General features: G+C 40.8%; 1 protein-coding gene across 2 annotated transcripts in view; it reads right to left on the minus strand.

The window, feature by feature from the left end:
• COG3 (component of oligomeric golgi complex 3) overlaps positions 1-9,158 on the minus strand; it is a 291,820-nt gene extending 282,662 nt beyond the window's left edge. For both annotated transcript variants that reach the window (XM_069205406.1, XM_069205405.1), the window contains exon 1: positions 8,898-9,158. In XM_069205406.1, the coding sequence (XP_069061507.1) occupies positions 8,898-9,143 (246 nt within the window). In that variant the 5' untranslated portion in view covers positions 9,144-9,158. The remainder of the gene's footprint in view (positions 1-8,897) is intronic.
• Between the last annotated feature and the right edge of the window lie 9,204 nt (positions 9,159-18,362).

The following is an 18,362-nucleotide window of genomic DNA, read 5'->3' on the forward strand; positions in this document are numbered from 1 at the left end:
AGTGAAAATTCTGGTGCAGCCAAACAAGTGCCCTGTCTCATAAATACAGATTGAGTCTCATTCATCTCAAATTCATACAACAAATTTACTGAACTCTTCAGGTACACAAGATTAGTCTTTCAGGTTCACAAGATTAGTCTTTGGAACAAGACCTAAAGTGCCAGGTGCAGCACAGAGGGAGTCAACTTCCTACATCTGGCATGGCATTCCTCAGGAGTGGCTATATTTTGGACAGATGTATATTCTTACATAGTAGACATCTGTGTTATGCATGCTACCAAAACACAAATTGTACACATTCTAGGATATGTCAAAACTGTCCCGCTTGCTGTTCACAGGTGTTAGACCTGACAGCCTTACGCTGGGTGGTCTTCCTCCCAACTTTTTGCCTACCTCCCTTCATTTTCACATTTTGTTTTTGATGGCTTTAGGACTCAGTGAACATTACCACTGTTAACCAGTGCTAAGGTTTGTGTGCTCTCTTCTCTAAAATATGGTAACATCGGCTCATACTCAATTGGCATATTTAATTTACTCTTAAGTCCCTGGTAAAGTGCACTACATGTGCCCAGGGACTGTAAATTAAATGCTACTAGTGGGCCTGCAGCACTGATTGTGCCACCCATTCAAGTACCTCCATAACCATGCCTCAGGCCTGGCATTGCCCAGTCCAAGGCCTTCCTCTCGCACAGCATAACATTGGAATTACTTTATTACATCTTATAAGTGTAATTCAAAATCTGGAAAAGATCAGTTTGTCAAGTTTGTTGTCTGGGCAATTTAAAATCACAATTTATGGTGAAGTCGGAATTTAAATTGCAGTGCTGAAAAACGCCACATTTAGAAAGTTGGCATTTTCTTACTTTAGTAATTTGGTGCCTACTGCCCATCTCCAATACACGTCTGGGGTGGAGTTACAGCTGTGCTTGTGCATTCCCTCTAGACAGCCACACACATATAGAGCTTAGGTGTGACTGACAGGCCATTCACATCCTGGTGGGCTATCCTGGGCAGGTTGGGAGGGAGGTGCTGACACTTACACCTGACTGGGCCGGGCCTATCTCCACACAAAGGGCTGCATACCTCCCTGTAGTGAGTCTGGAGCCAGGCCAGAATGGACAGGGTCTCTGACACCTCGAAGGCTGCTCTTTGAAGTCTCCCCCGCTTCAAAGGCACCTGAACTGTACTTCAGACAACACCAACTCAATGTACTTCTGGACCTGTGGATACCTGCCAGGAAGAAGGACTGATGTGTGGCTACAAGGACTGGTGTTCTGCGGAGTTGGACTCCTGCTTTGCTGAGCTGACCTGCAGCCTATTGCCCTCATGCCTGAGGATGAGAAGGACTGGACCGATATCTCTACACCCCAGAACCCAGAGCGACTTCTAGGGCCAGTTGACTGGTCTGTTTTCTGAAGTCTCAGGGACACAAAAGACTAACTCACCCTGCTACAGCGCCTGGACTCTGTCAACTGTGAGTCTTTCCCTGCCAAGTGGTGACAACCTAGTCCAGGGCCCTTGGAAGTGGGTATAAAGTGCTGCTCCATCCATAACCCTCCCTTCCCCATTGGAACCAGTGCATCTTCACCGTTGCTTGAATTGGAATCAGCGCATCCTCTTTGTTGTATGAAGCGGACCCAGGTCATCGCCCTCAGAACCGGCACCTCACCTTCAGAGTCAGTGGATCACCTACTGCTGGAGCAGCAGCTACGCATCATACTCAGAACCAACTAATCGCACTTGGACCCATCATGTCTCTGCTGTTGCATGGAGAAGACTAATGCATTTCATCCACTTCGTGGCTCAACACCGACGCATCGCTTCAGCTTCACCTCACATCCCAGATCAAGATACATTTTTTCAGTGGGCCCAAGTGGGCCCCTGAATCTGGCCCGAGCTCCATCGCGGTCGGCCTGAACGTTTGACTTTGCCTCGGTCCAGCGTGACCAGATATCCCATTTTGAGTGCTTATTGTTTCTAAGTGTTATTTTGTTTTTTTTCCCTTTAGAAATTCATATCCCTACTTCTGCTTACTGAATTTTTGTCAATTTGTTCTTGTTTTATTTATTCAATTAAACTCTTTTTCTAACCTGGCATCGATTTTTTTCTGGTGTTTTCACTGTTTTACTGTTTAATGTGTTCCACAAATACTTAACACATTGTCTCTTACATTTAGCATGACTGCTCTGTGCCAAGGTACCACAGTGTGAGCACAGGCTAACCTAGGGTGTGTTTGTGACTTACCCCGACTAGAAATGTGGATCCCACTTAAAAAGGGTGCATACATCTGCCAACCAGAAATCCAATTTCCAACAGTAGGCTTGTGACAACGTTGCTGCTGCTTGCTTAGGGGACAATGGTGATACATTGGGGAAGAGGGTTGTTTCCAGTGTCTCAATGTTGACCCAGAGACATGTGCTATTGTCAAGTACAGTTGGAGATCTACTGGACCTTGAAGCCAGCTCCCTCAAGACCTATGGATATATATGCTCCCTTTGTCTGTACATGGCCTTCAGGAGGGATCGGCCGCGGCAGATGAGTAGACCTAGACCAGTCAAAGGCACGACAGCACTGTATATTAGCGGACTGTAATAAGGGATACCTGCTATATTCTGTTAAATTTGCGTTTGATTAGTGTAATATGTTTCAATGAAAGCCTAACTTTAAAAAAAAAAGATGACATTTTCCTCTGCCTACATTTCAAGTCTGTCCATCAAAAATATCCTTATTATTTAAACTGTTGAAATCAATAGAGAGATGGGACAGTAAAAATTGGGGACATCTCTATGGCTCTTTTGAAAGATAGGCACTATTAGTGTATTGGCCAATGACGAAAGGGAGCTAGTCTTAGTATTGTTTACAACTGCTTGTGCCCACAGATCAACGTTTTGCTTCTAAACATCCATTGGAACTCTGCCTGCGCCAGGTGCCTTACAACACGGGCTCTTATTTGTTACCCTTGGAATTCCTTCAACTCCAAATTCAAATAAGAATAACAATTTAGCACTAGGGGTAATGTCCCCAAATGAGACACCAATCTCTGTTGGTATAGATGTGGACAGGGTTTAGGCACCTGTGTCCTTACAGAAATTGTGGTTAATTATCTTTCATAATGCACAATTATCTTTGTTAGCCCTTACTATCCACAAATTATCTCAGTCTTATTCTCTAATGTTGGCTTTCCTATCCTTGACAGCAGTCTTATAATCCAATCTGCAAACACTTAAATCTTCAAGATTATAAGGCTTGCATTTTAGGGCGACCATCAAATGTTTATGCACATGTGAACAGGAACTATCAAACCGCAATTTTAATTATATCCCTTTGCTTTTTATTGGAACTGACAAAAAGAAATGTTAATCACATACAGCATAATGAAAGATTGCATTATTAAAGGAGACGCAGCAGTCATCTAGACAGCATAATAAGCCATCCATTCTCTCACTTAATAAATATGCCAGCAACAAGCTGGGATTAACCCGTTCCCATTTGTGTAACACACCTTTATTCTTATTAACTCCATGGAAAAAGTCCTTATTGGGGCAATAAAACATTTCCCTGATTAGGTAAACAGATTTAATTGTTTGTAGTAATTAAACCTTTTTTCCACTACCATAAAAACTGTACCAGATGTCAGATATCACTAGACAGGGATTTGAAATCAATAAGTTGGTGCTATAATGGAAGAACTTGAACAAAAATCGAAACCGAAGAACAAGTTCTATTTTGTTAAAATGCCATTCAGTGTGTCATCTTATGGAGCATGCCTCAAATGTTTGATATCTTCAAGATTTGGGGCTTGTATCCCACAGGCTGAACCAGCAGATGACTGAAAAAGATGGACGATAAAATCTTCTGACCATAAAATGGATGAGTTACCCATGTTAATCTCAAACTAGGCCTCTTAACAATTTTTTAATAGCGTATGGGTACCAAGTCTTGTTTACTAAACGCATTATTATAACATTTGCCATTACACTTTTGTGGCAACATCTTCCTTTTCAACTTAACAATTGAAAGTTTGGTGAATCCAAGCAGATCTGCACTAACTTGTAAGGCAATAACACAATCGAAATTCAACAACCTGCACTTGACACGTCCCAATATGGACCTAGTTGTTGGTAAAAAAGGAAATGTAACCATCAATATGATAAGCATCAAGAGCCCAAGTTTCTTGTAGACAGAAAAAATATTTAGAATTTAATATATCTAATACAGTCACGGTTATCTAATATACTTTTGAGCCCCGAGATATTCCATGGCATAAAATTAATCATGGCCTACCTTGACCTTCGTACCTCCTCAGTTATAATACAATTTGCATATGCTGTTTCAGGTGTTCTTGCTGTGGAATGTTTGTTGGTTGACAGTGTCCTTTTATCTTGATTGCATATTTCAAGGTCTTTACAGGTCGTAACATTGTTGAGTCCCACTGTCAGTTCTAATGACTCCAATGGTAAAAATATATTATGTGTTGGCACGTTATAAAGGTGTTGGTCCTGAGAACGGACACAATTCTAGGTTTGAGCTCACATGGCATATTAAAAGTCTGCCATGTGTTTTCATTGTCATAAGATTGAAAGCCATATTCTTACACTGATTTGGCAGCTGAAAGCTGATACATAGTATGATGTTAGTGTGAATAAGCTGCTGATGGTAGACAAGAGGAAAGCACAGGTTTGGGGTATTATTGTTTGGTTACTCACAGAAGCAGAGAATGAATAAGCTACAGTGGTTCTAGATTTGATAGTGGTTGGGACAAACAGAAGGGGTGAACGGCAATAATGAACATACAGTTATTGAACTTTTTTGTAGGGATGCCAGTTACTGGGAAGACAACAAATAGCACCATGCATGATGAATTCACTGGACAATGTTTAAGGTGTTATCCATGAATGTCAAAGGTCTTAACGGCTTCAACAAAAAATAATAATACATGGTACACTCTCAAGCAGGAGATTCCATATATAGTATAATTTCATGAACCCCAACTCATAGCAAAGTATCAAGTTACATTTTAATATATATATATATATATATGTTATCCATTTCAGCCACCAGGCAAAACATAGACAGGTGAGGTTCTCATCGCTTATAGTAAAAACACCCCTTTCACATGAACAGGGGTTCAGACATCATGGCAAAAGTTTGATTAGGATACTGATTTAAGATGCAGTATCAACAACAGAAAACTGAAAAACAGCGGAGAAATACCCTGCTCTCAATGGTACAGTCTAAGTTAGCTGGGATATACTTTGAGATACTTAATATTCACAACTAGGACTAATTATATTGTCATGGTGGCTAACCTCAAGACATCATTTGACTATACTTGGACTGGTATCAAAGCTGTCCTAAAAAGCATAAAAAATACTAGATACTTCTCTGCACTACAGCATTTTGGGACTGCAAAAACGACTACACTTGAAAAACAAAAACATTATATGGTTAACAATTCAGTTAAACGTTTGGCAACAATAAGTCTGGGAACTATGAGAAAAGAATTTTGGCAAAGGCAAAGTTCAAACTTTTCATAATACTGCTCTAAAAGGAGAACGTATAGACAGGTGGAGAAGATCCTGGACCTGATGGTAAGCGCCAAATTTAAGGAAGAGTGGTTAGTAGATTTGCCAAAGACCACCACCTCTACCCAACAAATGCATCCAACACTAAGGCTTTTTTAAATGTTGTAATGGATTGGTATTCTGCGCACACCCAACTACCTTAGGTTAACCCAATTAAATCTGACGTGTGCTGGTACGAACCAAGAGGCATAGCACATTGCATACATATGTCGAGCTTCTGCTAGAATGTACATATACATTTGAAGGTGGCTCTCAATGTGATAAAAGGGGTATTGAGATAGCAGATCATGTGAAATCTATGGTTTGTTCTGATGGAAATGAGGGGCCCCAAACTTAAACACACAACAAATCTTGTAGTCATCGAAAAATTGACCTGCTCACTAAAGTGCCACTTCTGTACTGCCAACAAGGGTGTTGAATTCTCCTTTGAGGATCTGGTGCTTAAAATTGGTTTCACTTAAGATGGAGAACATTACATCACGTACTACAGAATCAACCCACTGTCATGTTCCCAACTGTTTAGGGGGTACATCTGGTATATCCTCTAAGCCGCAAAAGAAAATCATATGTCACAACCTTTTCAGAGAAAAGGAGAAAGGGCAGGTATCTCTCACTTCTCTCTCCTGAGTTTTGTTATATTAGATAGGGAGTGTTAGGGCTCAGGTAAAATCTGTCAGAGGATCACTTATGTGCAGGGGGCATTGTAGAGGAATATTCACCATGTTTCCCATAAGCAGATAACTAATACAATAGTTAGTTTTTAACAATGATTGGTTATTATGCATAATTTGTCAACAAGTCTTCTGTATCAGAATAAAGTTAATTATCAAAATCTCAGCAGGCATACCTAAGGATAGGGCAAGCCTTAAAAATGCCCCCAACAAATTCCATCACACATCCATAATCTATTAGTCTAAATTGTCCCTAATATGAATTAGCTTTCTACAAATATATACGGGATAAAGCACATCCTGTTGTACATTGTAAGACTACTGAAAGTCACCAAGGAGTTCTTTTTATAAGAAACTCTTTATGTGTTGCCATTGTGATTCACAATAGCTATTCGAAACAAAATGCTCATTTAAACAACTATGAATTGAAAGTTTACACAACCAAAAATGTGTAAACTAGCCTCACACATCTTGTGCTAGATATGATTCTTAAGACAAACAAAATAATGAGAATATCAACTATGGATATCCAAGCAATCCTTCAAACAGCCAATGACGCATTATCATTCTTTATGACGGATATGTTTGCCTCCCAAATATTGCGGTGTCTGACATTCCTCTCCAAAAAACATACTACCAGAACAAATGAAATAGAACAAGCCTATTTCAGATGGTTCAGCTGGGCCTTAAAAAGCTGCTCCCAACAAGCAAAATTATCTGATTCTCTCTCTTACCCATCCTCTAATTCTGTATCCATCTTGGATATCTGTTAAAATTATTATAATCATGATTTTTCCTTTTAAATGCCCTATTAATGTACGAAGTTGGTTTTACACAATCCTCATGCTTAACTGTAAATCTTTATTCCAAGATTATACATGATCATTGGCATTCATAAGTTGCCCAGTCAAAGCCATTCAGCACCAGAAGAGGCTCGTTGGGGGGGGGGGGGTGGTGGTAAAATTTCATCCCTGTGGAGGACTTTAAAACAGAGGTAAAATGCACAGTGTTCAATGGCAGTGACTATGTGAATGCACTACTGACAGACATCTGGCTCCCCAGCAGACTGCCCTACATGCAGCAGGAAGGTTAGTGTCAGGTACGGGAAAGCTTGATAACATCAGTTTGATCTTGACCTCCTTCAAATTACTCCCATTTGAAGACAATAATATATTGAGCTGGTTTGCATAGTGCATGAATTCTTTCGCTTTGAACTCCCCAACACCCAGCTCACAAACAAACTATATAATGTGGAATAGACTCACTCCAGAATTCACATACCCTCTTTCCAGAAACTCATAATTTCAACTAACAAAAACGCCGATACAAGCTTCAAAAAATACTTCTTTCCTCTCCCTCTTTAAGTTAATTAAAATCACTCTCTCCAATGACGCCTTAAAGAAAACCCTGTTTGTACCTTTCCAAGAGAACCACACGATGTACGTACGTACCTTTGTCAATGCAAACGACATGTGCACTGATGCAAAGCGCTCGGTTACGTTTCTCAGGTCTCGAACACGCTTCAGAAGAACTCAAATAAATAAATTGTGCCTAAGAGTCTGGTAAGGAAGTTAAATATGAGTCTGAAAGGTGGCCGTCAAACGGACCACGCAATAAAGAGCACAATAAGGGCCAGATGTAGCAAGCAGTTTTGCCCATTCTGTGTCTATGGGAAAATGTGTTCGTACATATGGCCCTAAATCTAAACCTCTCTTTTATGCCAATTAAAGCTATGGATGTTATAAGTGAAAACTCTGTTGCCACTTGCCAGATCATAACAAACTGTCCTCATTTTTTAACCTAAGGAAATGTCGGTGGCAGAGCTTCCTTCATTTTATGTTGAAAAATGTAAACTAGCTAATATTCTGAACATCTAGGTCTTTTCCTACAAAGTTGCTCCGTATGGTGAACCCCTTTTCCTGTTTATTTTAATCTTTCATACCGCCCCTTTTACCCCCACTATTGGCAAGATTACAAGTGCCCAGGATGGATAGTCAGTTTTCACTGCAACCAAAAAAATACAACACTTAAGGTTCGAAATATTACCGGAGCGATACATTCCATCTATTCCAACTTTCTGAGAAATAACATGCAGCTCCTGGTGCTAAATGTACCAACATCCAATAAATGCCAGGCATGTCTCCCCTGTTACATTTAGGCAGATTTCAACAGCAGAAATTTAACAGAGACTGGGAACTTTACGGCATCACTTATTACAGTTATCACTGCGCAGAAAGGTGTGATTTCAAGGAGATATGCTGCGTTGCTAAGTGACAGGATTTGCACAAAGGCAGATAATACAAAAGAAAGTCCTACCGACACCAAAGATAATTAGTGCTACTGAAGAAGTAGAGAAGCGTCCAGCCCCATTACTTAATACAACCAAATGAACCATAAGCATCAGAAAAATATTATGTTACCATGTCTCGAATCGGTATAAGACTGCTACATCGACACAAGATGCACTGGGTATTCTATCTTTAAGGACACTGCACACATCACCTTCCACCCTCACTGTGGGAAACTATGGACATGCCCTCTCTACTACTCAGGGAGGAGGAATCAGGTTCTCTCTATCTTTCCAATGTGGTCATGCCCCCTGTCACTTTCTTGGAGTTACGCCCATCCCTGTTTCTCTCACCTCAGAGGGCACCGGTAAGCTCTCAGCCGCCGACAGCAGCTCTAGCACGGAATCGCTCTGCCGCTCTGTAAGGGGGGCGCGGGGCTCGGGCCTGCGTTCCCAAAGTGACAGCCTGTCGCGTGCCTCACGCTCTGCGGACTCTGAAAGCTCCGCCATCCCCACCAGCTTCCTGGAGCATTCACAGCAACATCCTGGACTAGCGGACACGTCAAACGGCGACCCGGAAGCGATCCTGCAGATGACCATTGCGCCTGCCTCCAAAACCCGGAAGCGTCCTGGTGCCCGTGCAGACAGGGAGTCACGTGACAGTTGATCACTCACCTGTTAGAATACGTCTGGCGGTGTAGGAGGTGTTAAAGAAATACTTTTGCAGCCCATTACCAGCCGAGCTACGGAAAGAGCTAGACGCCGCGCCATGATGAGGTCTCTGGAGAACGCAGAGCTATAGCGATGAAGAGAAAAAAAACTGAGAATGCACAGGATATGCTTGAATACCTTGTAACATTTTTGAAGAGGAAAGTGGAAGATTTTAGAAAATAATAAGGAGGATATATTTCTCCCATTGACTCCTATTAAGGCGTCAATGGGGTCTAGTGGCATGGATCGGCGTTGCAAGTGTGCTGCTGCAGGACTGAATATCAGAAATATAAATATACGTTTTTGCCTTACCTGTCGGGAGCACGGATAAAACGATACGGCACTCAGGCAAAGAGAGCTTGAAAAACATGTTATGCATTGGCTTGCAGGAGCAGATTACTGCAGTGCAATACTCTGCATCACACAAGAACAGTCCCTGTCGCCTGAAGCCTGCAGGTGAATACGGTTTTTGCATGCTGTAATGGGGACGGGAGACTAACTTTTTAGTCTGTAGTCTCCGACTTTAATAGGGAGGGTTGGCATGTATGTGCTTGACAGAACCATATGTTAATTAGAAGGGCCATATTGAAGAATAAAGAGGAAATTGTGTTATATTTTTCTGCATAAAGCCCTTTCTATCTAGGCGTTCAAACGTTTTTATTGCCAGTAGCATGCATGCTACTCGTGGTAGTGCGGTGATTTTTGTCAGTGAGTTTAGTCTTGAGTTCTTGAAAAATACCCTTCTGAGCAGGCCAGCTCCAGGATTTTTGATCTAGGAGGGCTGGGTGGAAGCAGGGGTGGACCATGAAGATAAATCATTCAGATCGTATTTGTACAATGCAGCACAGTCACCCCTGGGGATATATAGGTATTAGGGTACAAGGTCTTTGTCGAAGACTCAGGTCTTCCCAGGTCAAACAGGATTACTTTAGGAGTCATCCCAGAGTCATGTGATGATCACCTCACTACCTTAGAAGTCAGTTTCTCGTCATCTGGCGTCATCATGCTCTTGAAGTCATCAGCAAAGCTTAGAAACTTCTGCCTGGTGACTTGAGGCTGATTTGAAAATGACTACCTGATTACTTCACAAATTGAGAATATTCCTGATGATTTCATGATTAAAATCTGATTATATCACAAGATAAGATTGTTCCTGATGACTGCAAGATGGTTAGTGATTACTGCACTAACACTTTCTTGCCACCCTATCCCTCAAATACTAAAAGAGGGTAGTCAGTATTCAGTTTAACATCTAACAGTAAATTGGCCCCAGAGCACACAAGGTGAACTATTTCATGTGTCACACTTTGAGTGCAGTATCACCCTGCATGCCCTGGCGTACCTGAACTATATTTCACACCAACTTTGCCTTTTAAACAAAAGTAAAAGCTCACTTTTGAGTTTCTCCAGTAATTACACTGTTATTTTCAGTGTGCCTACCTTGCACTCAGGTGCATTTAAACTGGTGCTATAATTCAGAGGTGTGATTAATACCTAAAACAAAGATTGTTATTTTATTACCGACCTCAGAAGAATTAAGGTTTGAGACAGTTATTCAGCAATTAAAACCTGCAGGCTGCCTGTTAGTACCAGATGTCTTCAGCAGGCACATTAACCCACTGAACCATAATACATTTTTCTAAACACGCTCTCTCTCTGTCTATATATATATATAGATATATATATATATATATATATATATATATATTGCTTTTGAGCCATTTCAGGTGTAGACTTTTAGTTTAATTAGCATTTCTGCTTCATATGAACCACAGCTTTTATATATACACATTGCTATTTTATAGGCCCTAGAAGGATTAAGGACGGAGTCAGTTTTTCTGGAATTTAAATATAAATATACATATTATCAGCCTCAGAAGGATTATTGACTGGGTCTGTTTCCTGGCATTTAAATATATATTTAAAGTCTGGAAAAATGGCTCAGTCCTTAATTTTTCTGAGGTTCATAAAATAGAACTGTGTATTTATAAAAAAAAGTGTGGTTCCTGTGAAACAGAAAGGGTTAACATTTGGTTCAATGTTGCAAACCGTTTGAAAAGTCTTAATAGCAAAATGTGTGGCATTTAATCAATATTGTTGTTATAACTATCAGTGACACATCAGTACATATTATAATCAAATCCTAATTTGTAGTTTTATATAGCGCAAAGTCGACCCAAAGATATTGGAGCTCTTTACTTGAGCACCAATTACATTACACAAAGACACATTCTTTTGTTAAGAGAGATTGTGATTTGCCCATAATTACATGATGTTGAGCGAAGCTGAAACTCAAACCTGGTTCCCGACTTCCAAAGTCGTCAGCTCTGCTCATAACGCCACATCCTCTCACTTGTGTAGACCAGGGGTTGAAGGTCAGCTGCAGAGATTTATCTTCAGACTTCATATTTACTAGTTCACTATCTTAGAACACAGACAGTATGAGAAGGTTACACAGATAAATTACTTTAGCCCTCAGAACAACAAATGCTGCACCTTTGATGGCTACAAATGCTTAAGCAGCTGAACTCACAGGCGATTGTGCACAACATGAAGAGCACACAGCTGGGAATGACTACTAGCGGTAGCTTTGCAACATGCTGAGCTCGGAGTACCCAGCTCTCGCTTGCACAGACAATGCACACATTCTACAAGACACATCAAACTGTGCAGGGTCAAGGGTGAGCATGAGCGAGATGAATGGGGACTAACCGTCATTCAAAGTAAAACTATACCTCCTGGCAAACCAATCAAATGGGGGTTGCTTTGTTTAGACTTTGGAATTTTTTTTGTTTGTTTTACTGAAAGTTTTTGAAAACGCAGAAAGGTAACAAAACATACCTTGAAAAGATTCCACATTAGTTTCATCCCATTTAATAAAAAGTGAAAGTTAAATGCGCAGAATGCGGACTACGCATCCTCAGGATGACTTTTTCTGCAGTTTTTATACGGCGTGAGTTTGATTCAAAGGCATTAGACAGCTTTGCATGAGCACTAGATTATATCAAGCACAGCAATATTGATGCTTTTTTGTTTGTGTTTTATTCATGGGGATAAAAAGTGAATCAGAAGATAGTGAGCAGACACCAGGAAGTTTCAAAGTCGGAAGCTCTGGTCAAGTAATTGTATGTATATATAGCCCTTATGAAGTATACCGTCTTAAATTGAGAGGGTTGGCTTATGCTTGAATTTGATTTCACAATTTACTTGCCTTGGAATGGGAGGCATTCCAAGCCGGAGAAAGCTAAAATAACATTGTTGGCTCAAAAATCAAAAGTCTCCAACTTAGATCGAGGGCGTTGGCGTTAGTCTGTGTGCAATGTACGGTGAATTATTAAAGCCTAACTACAACACCCAGGATGCAGTAGTGTTGTATCGTAAAATTTAAAATGCACGCACTCGTGTGTGAGCGCGTTGTAATATTGCCTCGAGTGCTTGTCCTTCGAATGCGGGTTTTGGATCGGCATGAACCTTCTTTGTTGCCGGTTTGGAGATGCGTCGGAGGATCATCGCTGGGGGACTTTGGATCGACAAAATAAATAAACATTAAAAACATAAGCTATATTTTGCTTACGGAAAGTTCCTCTTCTTTTGACCCTACATAAATTGGTGATGAGCAGAAGAGCCTACGTGAGACGCTGGTGGTGTCCCTCAGCGTGTCGGAGTTTGCCGGTGACAGTTGCAGTTTGTCTCCTGGTCCTGAAGGTGCTGTTCGCACTTGTTTTGGGACTGAACCTGTAGGACTTCTTTTCTTTATTTGGCACTGATTGGTGCGCACGTCTATGGTTACACGACGCGGATCGTTAAACTCCTGCAATTTAAAGGAACGATTTCCCTTCTGAGCGCATTAAAGGGGAAGTTCTTAAACATCTGTGTAATGACTTCCGATGGACGTTTAAGCCTTGTGAATTAAAGGGGAAGGCTTGTTCAAGGCTTCCTGCAATTTAACGGGACGGTTTCCCTTCACTAGTGCATTAAGGGGGAAGTTCATAAACGTCTTCTACGGAAATTACATTTAAAGGAGAGGTGGGGTTGCAGACATGACAGAGAAGATCTGAAGTGGAAGTTTGTTAACAGACAACACAGTGAGGATCGTAGCGGCAGTCAGAGTTTGTCAACTTTGGTGACTTGTGCGTGGAATAGCGGTGATACGCACACCTCTCTGCATTCAATTTCGCCTATTCGGTGACACGCACACCTGGACCCCTGCGTTCACCGTTGCCTATTCAGTGATAGGCACACTTTACCGTGAAAAAGAAGAACAAACAAAGACACTTGAGATAATTCAGTTAAAGCAGAAGTATATAATATGTTTTATGTTAGAAAAGTATGAAGAATGAAATAAGTAGTACGTAGACTTTAATGAAAAAGTATTATTTTGCAAGAAAATTACTTATTTAAGACAGTTTACTAAGGGGATTAACTTTATAAGTGTTCAGACATGCAGATCGCCAACCTACATAGTGCATTTTTAAGTGAACCAGGTCTGCCTAAGGCAAGATGGGGTCAATGGTTCAGGTCGTTCAATAGTTATTTAATTGCTATTGATGGTGTGAATTTCCCTGCTATAAGGAAAAAAGGCTATGCTATACAATTGTTTAGGTACAGACGGACAAAGAACTTTTGATCATTTGCCAGAGGTAGATTTATTTACAACCACAGATATGGATGAGTACAGTGAGGCGGTTCAGAGATTAAAGAAACATTTTGAAAAGGAACCCAGTATAATTGTGGAGAGACATAATTTATTTTACTCGTAAACAACATGAGTATGAGATAATTGGTGACTTTATTGCTGAATTGAGAGCACTAGCCTCTTCATGTGAATTTGCTGGTTCTGTGGAACAATATCTGAGGGATCAAGTGGTGGTTAATTGCTTTGATCATAAGGTACAGGAAAGACTATTGTGCAGTCGTAATCCCACGTTAGCGGAGACATTGGATATAGCTAGAGGGATTGAGAGATCATTAATGGCTTCGAAAGAGTTAAACAATGGCAAAACATCTTCAGGCGAGAGTGTTAATTCTATCTCATGTAAAATGAAATTGACTGCACAAAATAGGAGTGAGGGGAGAAAATTTGAGAAGAGTGGGGTTTGTTTTAGATGTGGATCAAAAAATCATTTGGCGAATGCAACCAATTGTCCAGCTATTGGTAAATCCTGTTCTAAGTGCAGGAAACTGGGGCATTTTGCAAGTGTGTGCAAGAACCCTTCTAGGGTAATGCTAGTTGGTGAGGCGGATGTGCAAGATAAATATTCAGATTTAATAGAGAGTGAGTTTACTAAGAAGGTGGGGTTGTCAATAAAGATGGTTGATACAGGCTCAGATGACGTTCTTGGGGGTGGAGACCCTGTGTGTGAGGTGAAGATGGGTGACTGGTGTGTTCAAGTTATAGTGGATTGTGGTTCACCGATAACTATTATTTCAGTCAAACTATTTTTTGAGAAGTGGAAGGATTTGGAGTTGACACCTCCAAATATACACACAATGCCTTTTGGGGGTCAAGACATAGACTTGTGTGGTTATTTCTTGGAGACCTTGCATTATAAGGACAGAATGATTTGTGTGAAAGTAAATGTAGCCAAACGAGGGTACAATATTTTAGGTTGGAAGGACCATGGTAAGTTTGGAATGGTTCTGAGACCTGGCACTGCACAACCGATTTTCATGATTAATGAGTGTGTGGGAAGTAGTGAGTCCTTAGATCATGTCTTGATGAAGCACAAGGAAGTTTTTAAGGATGAATTGGGGGTTGAACACAAAATTATTTTGAAACTGAATTCGGTTCCCGTTATTCACCGCGTCAGGAATGTTCCATTGTGCATGAGACAGAAACTTAAGGATTATTTAAATCAATTGTTTGTGGATGGGGTCATTGAGCCCATAAAATCCTCAGAGTGGATTTCTCCCATTGTTGTGGCTGTTAAGAAATCAGGAGATTTCAGACTGTGTGTCGATTTAAGATCATTAAAAAAAAATATTTAGGTGGATTGATTTCCGTTGTCCAGGATACACAACATGTTGGCGCAGCTTGGTGGCACAAAGTTTTTTTCCTCAATTGATTTGAGGGCTGCGTATCACCAAGTTGAGCTTGCTAATGAGTCTAAGGATTTAACAGCTTTTAACACACTGTTTGGAGCATTTCGGTTTTTGAGAATGCCATTTGGGTTGGCGTCTGCAGCTTCTATTTTTCAGAAAATAATTTACCAGCTCTTTGGAGAAGAAAAAGGAGTCTTGACGTATCAGGACAATATTTTAATTTGCTCAAACACGGTGCATTCTCACTTAAGCAAACTGGATAGGGTATTGAGCATATTGGATGAGCAAGGTATGACAGTTTCTAAACAGAAGTGCAAGTTTATGTTAAAAGAGGTGGAATATCTGGGTCACTCTAAGTGAGGATGGAATTAAACCTAAGAATGACTTATTAGCAGCAATAAAGAAATGTTCCCAGCCAGAAAACAAAGATCAATTGAAATTGTTTCTGGGATTGTGTGAGTACTATTCAAGATTTGTGCAGAACTTTGCCTTCCAAAGTGAACCTCTCTGGAAACTTCTGAGGAAAAATGCAAAATTTGAGTGGGAAGAAGAACAAGTGGAGGCATTCGAAGTTTTGAATAAGTTGATCATCGAAGCGCCTGCGATTCAACCTTTCAATGACAAGGTAACATCTATAGTGACGGTGGACGCCAGTAATCTGGGGATTGGTGCTATCCTCACTCAATTGTATGGTGGACAGGAAACCACTGTAGCATTTGCTTCCCGCAGACTTTCTCCATCAGAGAAAAATTATAGTACTATTGAGAAGGAAGCTTTGGCTTGCATGTGGGATGTTCACCATTTTTTCAACTTACTTGTGGGGTAGAGAATTTTTGTTGGTCTCAGATCATAAGCCCTTAATGTATTTGAGGAATGACAAAGGTATGTCCAATGCTAGTCCCAGGTTAATTTGTTTATTGTCAAAAATGCATATCTTTAATTTTAAGATGAAGCATATCTGTGGTGGAGAGAATTGCAGAGCAGATTTCTTGTCCAGATGTCCTGTGAGTGAGAATAATAACTCCTGATGACAGCGAAGAAGAGAAGGAGATGGTGATTGGTATGATTGATGGTCTTGTTGCATCGGATGGGGTCATTTCTAGGGAGAGTTGGGAAAGCAAGTTGGCGGGTGATCTAGTGTTGACACAATTGAAGAGTCATGTCATGCGTGGGTGGCCAAGGGAAGGTCAAGTGATGGAGGAACTTAAACCGTTTAGCAAGGTGAATGATGAATTGAGTGTATAGAAGAATTTGGTTATGAGAGGCACGAAACTGATCCTTCCTTCGGAGTTAAGGGGTAGTCTCGTCAAGTTAGCTCATAAGGGGCATGTAGGAATTTCAGGCACAAGGAAGAAATTGCGTTTGTATTACTGGTGGCCTGGGATGGATACGAATGTGGAAGTTATGGTGGGGAATTGTAGTGAATGTTCTAGAGCTGAGAAAACTATAAGTGTGCAGAATACCCCCTATGCCCGGTGGAATTCCCATCTCGCCCATGTGAAAAAATTGGCATGGACTTTATTGGACCCATTGGGGGCTTGAATGAAGGGAGGAGATTTGTGTTAGTAATAGTGGATTACCATTCTAAGTGGGTGGCATATGAATTTCTCAGGGAACCCAATACTGCTTGTGTGGTTATGTTTTTAAGGAAATTGTTTAAATCAGAAGGTATTCCTGCTTTTGTGGTCACAGACAATGGGGTGCAGTTTGTCTCGCACTACATGACATCATTTCTAAGCAACCTAGGGATCAAACATTTGACAACTGCTCTTTATAGTCCTCAAGGAAATGGGATGGTCGAGAGGGTGAATCGCATGGTGAAGGAATCTATTTAAATGGCCGTTGATGCAGGTGAATCCGTTCAAGAGGCAGTGGGGGATAGAATCTGGTGCTATCATAACACACCGCATTCCACAAAGGGAGTAACTCCTTTCGCATTATTGAGGAGAAGACACTTGTTTAATGAATTATCACCCAAGTGGGTAATTGATAAATCTAATCCGGATAAGGATATTCCCAGTTTGGAATCTATAAAGGGCAAGGTGGGAGATTCCCAGGTGAACGCCAAAAGCAGGTATGATAAGATTAATAAAGTGAAAGACCTTGATTTCAGAGTGGGGGAGCGAGTTAGAATAAGAAAACCATACAAGGTGAAAGGATACAAGTATTTGCGGGAGACTAAGGTGGTTCAAGTATCCAAGCATTGGGTTAGAGTGGAAGATGGGAAGTGGTGGAGTAAAAGGAAGGTGGCTAGAATGGACAAAGGTGTGCCCAGGGTTGCAGACGGGCTAAATTTCCAGCCACAGGATGTGGGTGCAAGTGGAGCGTGTGATTCACAGGATGGTAGGACATTTTATGAACTTGGAGAGTTGGATAACGATGTTCATGTTGCGGAGGGTGCTGTTCAAGATGAGTACATTAATAGATGCCTTCAAGATACTGTTCAAGATGAGTCCATTTATAGATGCTTTTATAAAAGAGCAACGGTCAAACCGAAATATTTGGATGATTATGTATTATACTAAATGTTGTGTTGTTATTGAAGAAGGGAGATGTGTTGTATCGTAGAATTAAAAATGCACGCGCTTGTGTGTGAGTGCGTTGTAATATTGCCTCGAGCTCTTGTCCTTCGAATGCAGGTTTTGGATCGGCATGAACGTTCTTTGTTGCCGGTTTGGAGACGTGTCGGGGGATCAGCGTTGGGGGACTTTGGATCGACAAAATAAATAAACATTAAAAACATAAGCTATATTTTGCTTACGGAAAGTTCCTCTTCTTTCAACCCTACAAGAAGGTTGTTAAATGACATCAGAGAACTGTGGTCCCCATCTACTTAACTGGAAATCCCTTTGCCAACACTATTACAACACCAAAACATATACCAAATGTCAGGGTTGGATGATTTTCACTGCAGTAGAAATATGCTCCTCTGTTTAGGAGAGCTTTTGCCTTCCATTCTTTGCTCCGTTCGGAACTGCATGATTGTTTGCCTGTCGTATTGTTAGTCTTATGTTTGCAATAAAGATTGTTGAAAACAATGGACAAGTGCTGCCCTGCAACAAACCT

The sequence above is a fragment of the Pleurodeles waltl genome, chromosome 8 (assembly GCF_031143425.1).
Source record: "Pleurodeles waltl isolate 20211129_DDA chromosome 8, aPleWal1.hap1.20221129, whole genome shotgun sequence".
NCBI lineage: Eukaryota > Metazoa > Chordata > Amphibia > Caudata > Salamandridae > Pleurodeles > Pleurodeles waltl.